Raw genomic sequence first — 6,000 nt, 5'->3', positions numbered from 1 at the left:
AATAACGTAACATCCTTTGGAGCATCATGGTTATCATGATCATCACTGCTTGTACCTCCATCATGAATATCCCCATCACGAACTCATCATCATGAATATCCCCATCATGAATATTCCTATCATGGTCACCACCATGAGCATCTCCACTCTATGACCTCCATCATGAACGAATTCGTCATACTCTTATACCTTACTTTACCACACCTATAGTTTCCGCATACAAACCCGCTCGAGTTGTCCCGCCTTCACGGCTAAAGGACCTGTCACACAAGGATGGGGTAAAACACATTCCCCCACATAAGGAAGGTTCGAACACCACTCCTTTTCGCACACAAGGCTAAAGAGAGTCGTTGTCCCGTATCGCACGATAGATAGACTCAAGATTTACTAGGTATAACAAGTAGACATATCTTTCAGTCTTATGCTCATCAACCACATGTTCAGGTACAACCCAAAAGTCACTAATGTTCCATCCTCAATCGAAAGTCAAACATGATCCTAAACACATTAATTATTCTCACTTTCAAAGTTTATGTTTCATTTTTTTAATGGTCAAGTTTCTATAAGAGTATCCAATATAATTATACTTATGTACGAAATTAATTTTCTTTGAGTGGAATATAAACATAGGATATTCTATTTATAATAAAAACCCATAAAAAGTAATTACAACTAACTAAAATAAAAAATATAAATAAGATAAAATAAATTTAGTTTTAATTTAATTAATTTTGATAAATTTTTAAATAATATATTATATTTTTGTTATTATTATCTAATAATAATATTTAATTATATATAATAATATATAGGTTTAATTGCTTCCTTTGTCCCCAGTTTGGTTGAATTGTGTCAAATTCATCCTCATTTTTAAAAAAGTTTCATTGTCGTCCTCACGTGGTGTAAAAGTTTCATTGTCGTCCTCACATGGTGTAAAAGTGTCAATTGAATCCAAACATAGAAAAAATTTGTGTCAAAGTAGTCATTTTTCCTATATCTCTGTGTCTTCCTTTCATACAATCAAGTACATATATTCATTTTATCTTATCCAATTTAAGGCTTTTCATAGCTCCAGAGAAGTGACATATGAAAGGAAGACACAGATATATAGGAAAAATGACTACTTTGACACAAATTTTTTCTATGTTTGGATTCAATTGACACTTTTATACCACGTGAGGACGACAATGAAACTTTTTTAAAAATGAGGATGAATTTGACACAATTCAACCAAACTGGGGACAAAGGAAGCAATTAAACCTAATATATATAAAGATATATCTCAATATATCTTTGAAAATATCTAATCATGATATATTTTAATCTCTAGACCAACTAAAATTATATCTTCTATTTTTTTTCAACAAAATTTTAAATTGACAACTATTAAGTTATTTAAAAGATTCATATAATTAATAATTTTACATGTTTTATCTTTCTACACTCATATTTTAATTTTTACATTTAATAAATAAAAAATAAAAGATTCTTTTATTCTTAAAAAACGTAAAGGTAAAATAAAAAAATAACATAACAATTATTTTAACAAAAATATATATTCAAAAATATTATTTATCAAATAAAGAGTATTCCCTTATTTCTAATCGGTAAATTTTTCACGTATCTTAACTGCCACAATTGACCTTGGAAGAACCCTAATTGGTGCAGGTCTATCACCATCTTCTTCTTCTCGATTCAATCAGATTCGTGAAAGAAGAAGTGAAACAATGAAGCTATCGTTTTCCGTCCCCTCATCGAAATCCCAATCGAAGCCCAAACCCGTCAATACCTTCGACGACACTTCCACCGCCCAAAACGATGCTGACGGATCCAAACACCTCATCACCGAATTCGATCCTTCCAAACCCGGTCCCTCCCTCGCCCCCAAAATCCTAATTCCGCCAGTCCAAAACGAATGGAAACCCTTTAAGAAGATGAAGAACCTCCACCTCCCCACCGCCGACCCTGAATCCGAACCCCTTACATTCGAAGTCCACGCCGTCGACGGCCAACCCGACTCCGACGTCTCCTATGGCCTCAACCTCCGCACCGACAAAAAGACTGAGCAAAACAACGGCAGCGCACTTCCGCCGCCGCCGCGCCGCGTTCCGGTGGAGGGCACGATGCTGCAGAAGCTGAAGGACGACATGGAGAGGCTACCGGACGATCAGGGGTTCGACGAATTCAAGGATGTTCCAGTCGAGGGTTTTGGCGCCGCGCTGCTGGCCGGGTACGGGTGGAAGGAAGGGATGGGGATTGGAAAGAACGCGAAGGACGACGTGAAGGTTAGGGAGATCAAGCGGAGAACTGCCAAGGAAGGATTGGGTTTTGTTGGTGATGCTCCTGCTGCGCTGGTTAGGAGTAGCAATGACAAGGACAAGAAAGACAAAAAGCAGAATGAGAAGGAGAAAGTTGTTAGGATTGTTCGGGGAAGAGATGCTGGGAGAAAGGGTACTGTTGTGTCTAGTATTGGTGATGATTATCTTGTTTTGGAGCTATCCAGAAGTGAAGAGAAGGTGAAAGTGAAGGTGGGGGATGTTGCTGAATTGGGTTCTAAGGATGAAGAGAGGTATTTGAGGAAATTGAAGGAGTCGAAGATTCAGCGTGAGGATAGAGGGCCAAAAAGGAAGCGCGACAGGGATGAGGTGGAGAATAGAGTGGATGTTAGTCAGAGAGAGGAGAGGAAAGGGGTGGGTCGTAGGGATGTGGTTGAGGAGAAGAGAGTGGATGGTGGTAGGAGAGAAGAGAGGAGAGTGGTGGATCAGAGGAAGGTTTCTTGGCTTACTAGTCACATTCGGGTGAGGGTGATTAGCAGGGATTTGAAAGGAGGGCGGTTGTATTTGAAGAAGGGGGAGATTTTGGATGTCGTTGGACCTACCACTTGTGATGTATCTATGGATGAGAGCAGGGAGATTGTTCAAGGGGTGTCCCAAGATTTTCTGGAGACGGCAATTCCGAAACGAGGGGGACCTGTGCTTGTGTTGGCTGGTAAATACAAGGGTGTATTTGGGAGTCTGGTGGAGAGGGATTTGGACCGGGAAATGGCCATTGTTAGGGATGCTGATACCCATGAGCTGCTAGATGTGAAGCTTGAACAAATTGCGGAGTATATAGGGGACCCAAGCTTGTTGGGACATTGATTCTGTTGCATCTGATTCCGCATATGGCTGTTTTCATTGAGATCAACTGATTTGCAAGTATGCATCTTTGGAATTTTTTTATTTTCTTCTTCTTTAATACCCCGTGACAATTTAAAGAGGATGACCATCCATTTAAAGTTAAAACTTTTAGTTCGGATTATTGTCTTTCATTTCACATATTGATTGATATAGTACCGTATGAATACAAGATAGCTTTTGTAATAATATTAGTCTATTTGCTTTGGTTACATTGCAATAATACCTTTTGTAATGTCAGATTTCATTTTAAACCAGTTGTCCAACGTATTGTAAGTCGCATTCCAGGAATTGAGCTAGGATGTGAGACTCCTGACATGTAAAAAGGTGTGGCATCTTCTTGTATTTTACACAATTCTGATGAACTCTATCTACTTCGGGTTTGATTTATCTTAATCTTTAAAAGCTGCAGTACAAGCATCATTTGTGTCAGTTGCAGTTAGTTATATTATATTGTGACTGATCAGTGAAGAGAACCTTAGTGGGTTCTCGGGTATGTTGAATCATTGTTTGATTATTGTGAATGAAATGCTAGCAGAATTGTTTGTTTTTACTAGTTTTCTTCTCCTTCTTTTATATCAATATTAAGTGCTTATACAAAATCTTTGTCGAGTTCAAACTGGTGCTTACATGGCCTTTTGATGTTATTTTCTCGTCTAGAATCCAAATTTATTTTATATATTGTGTTTAGTATTTTATTTCTTTAAGTTTTGCTATCAACCTTTTGAATAAGCTCTTCAACGATAAAAAACTTTTCATATAGCTAGCCGGCAAGCATCATTTATGCTTGAGTCAAAGATTTAAGGAAATAGTAACTCTGTTTGATGATTCAGATCAGTGAACATGTTGAACTAAAGTTAAGAGTAATAAAATTTTAACCCTTGAGAAAATAAGTTTCGAAGCTCAAGGTGGCAACAATATAGGAGAAAATTATAAAATGATTCAGTTTTGGGTCTTTGTTTACTGAAATGGGTTTGCTACTTGGTAGTATGGGTTTCAAGTTAGGAGTGTGTGCATGTGTTCTTCTACAGATTCAGTATAATAATTTGTTTTTGGTTGATCTCATGTTATATTTGATTTGATATACTAGTATTGTGTGAAGTGCTATGGATCTTGTGACTGATATTAGAGCATGAAATTTGTAGGTTGTAATATGAATAAGACTTCAAGCTCGTCGGAGTCTCTTTAAGATCAAAGTTCAGCTTGGAGAGATTCATTTTCTAATCTTAAGATGTATATCAGGTTCTGCTATGATTGAATGTACTCCGGCTCTGGGTGAAACAACCACTGCGATTGCCTTTGACCATACCTTTACCTATGCCTATATTCATATCTTCCAGTAGCAGATCCAGAGTGAGTAGTTGTTTCATTAGAGCCGGTTGATTCAGGCGATTCTGTTGATGAAAGTAGTGAATGAAGAAAGACATGGATGAGTTGAGTTTAGTCCAATTGGTGATAATGAGGGATGGGGACAAATTTAATTGGTTATTTGAATGATCTATGGCATGAGTAGAGATTCTTATCTGTTTTTAAAGTAGAGTAATGCTACTTTAAGCCAGAGAAATCAATTGATTCTAAATTGCCTAGAGTACAGACCAGAAAAAAATATGCTAATCTGGGAAACGTATTAAACTTCTCATGTTTAGTTTGAAGCTTAAATTTTTCTATATCCCGTGAACTGATCCGGGGAAACCCCAGGTTTTGCAGAGCTGATGGCCCTACCAATTGGTGTAACCAATAGAACGTGAGCTCACATACGTCCAGAGTTAGTGGTTCAAATGGATCAGTAAATACTCATGATTTGTGATTACCGACAAGCAATGAAGAGGTTCCTCCAAAACAATCTTGCAAAGGAATGTTCACTTCCAAGTATTGATCAGAAATGAGGATGATTGCGTAGTTTTTAATTTCAAATGCATAGCTACAAATGTAGAGGTTGAGTTAAGATGTAATTTTTTGTGAAATCTGAAATAAATAAATAAGAATGCAAAGTACGAATTTGTTTTAAATTTATACATTTTGTCGGATTTTAGAAAATGCAACATAAATCTTTCTTGATGAAAAATACAACATTTTTCAGGGATGAGAAAACTTGTAAGATTGATTTACGACCATCTATTCGCATCAATGTATGAAGATATATTTATAGGTTTTGAATGTTTAGTTGATACCTTATAATAGTTTTACATCTAAAAGATTCTATTTAGACACCGCTTTTTCAAATTGTATGTTTAAATACGGGTTTTAGATAATCTAAAAATAGTTTCTTAATTTTTATTTTCTTAATTAGTTTCTAATATTTTTAAAAATTGATACAATTTTTAAAAATTGATACAAATTAAAGATCTCTTAGAGTTTGTGATATTTTTATTTTTTAAAAAAACTGTTTATAGTTTAAGTAAATTTTAATTGTTGTGCCACGTCCTTTTGTCTAAATTTTAGTTATTGAAATAAAAAATATTATAAGTAATAATGTGTAAATAATTTTTTATTATGAATAATTATTTAAATTTTAAAAAATAATTACTAAAATATAAAAGAGTAAATATTTTTTATATGAATAATTATTTAAATTCAATATTTCTAAAATAATAAAATTAAAAAAATATTTTTTCATTACAAATAATTATTTAAATTTAGAAAAGAGAGTAAAATTTAAAAAATAAAAAAAAAACAAGAAAAATTGTATTCTTTATATATATATATATATATATATATATATATATATGTGTGTGTGTATTTATATATATAATCATAATGTTAAATATACATATCTTAAATTTATACATAATAATTATAATACTTAAAAAACAAAAAAATCTTG

General features: G+C 34.3%; 1 protein-coding gene across 6 annotated transcripts; it reads left to right on the top strand.

Moving 5' to 3' along the window:
* Positions 1-1,591: 1,591 nt before the first annotated feature.
* Positions 1,592-5,191, top strand: LOC148201235 (protein MOS2-like). Of its 6 annotated transcripts, XM_088114091.1 has the most exons (4): positions 1,592-3,197; positions 3,418-3,503; positions 4,322-4,529; positions 4,875-5,191. In XM_088114091.1, exon 1 carries the CDS (start codon positions 1,728-1,730, stop codon positions 3,138-3,140), a length of 1,413 nt encoding a protein of 470 aa, XP_087970217.1. In that variant the 5' UTR covers positions 1,592-1,727; the 3' UTR covers positions 3,141-3,197; positions 3,418-3,503; positions 4,322-4,529; positions 4,875-5,191. The 6 variants fall into 6 exon arrangements, with proteins under 6 accessions (XP_087970217.1, XP_087970219.1, XP_087970216.1 ...); XM_088114093.1 differs by lacking the exon at positions 4,322-4,529 and having other exon boundaries at positions 3,435-3,503; XM_088114090.1 differs by having other exon boundaries at positions 3,435-3,503; positions 4,322-5,191.
* The last annotated feature ends 809 nt before the right edge of the window (positions 5,192-6,000 follow it).

This window comes from Vigna umbellata, chromosome 4 (assembly GCF_029865625.1).
Source record: "Vigna umbellata cultivar VRB3 chromosome 4, Vumbellata_1.0, whole genome shotgun sequence".
Taxonomy (NCBI): domain Eukaryota; kingdom Viridiplantae; phylum Streptophyta; class Magnoliopsida; order Fabales; family Fabaceae; genus Vigna; species Vigna umbellata.
The sequence above is the reverse complement of the archived record's forward strand: the minus strand, read 5'-3'. Positions and strand labels throughout refer to the sequence as shown.

What these genes read in the sequence shown, in the direction of transcription:
- LOC148201235 (XM_088114094.1), top strand. Translation starts at nt 1,728, where the DNA reads ATGAAGCTATCGTTTTCCGTCCCCTCATCGAAATCCCAATCGAAGCCC.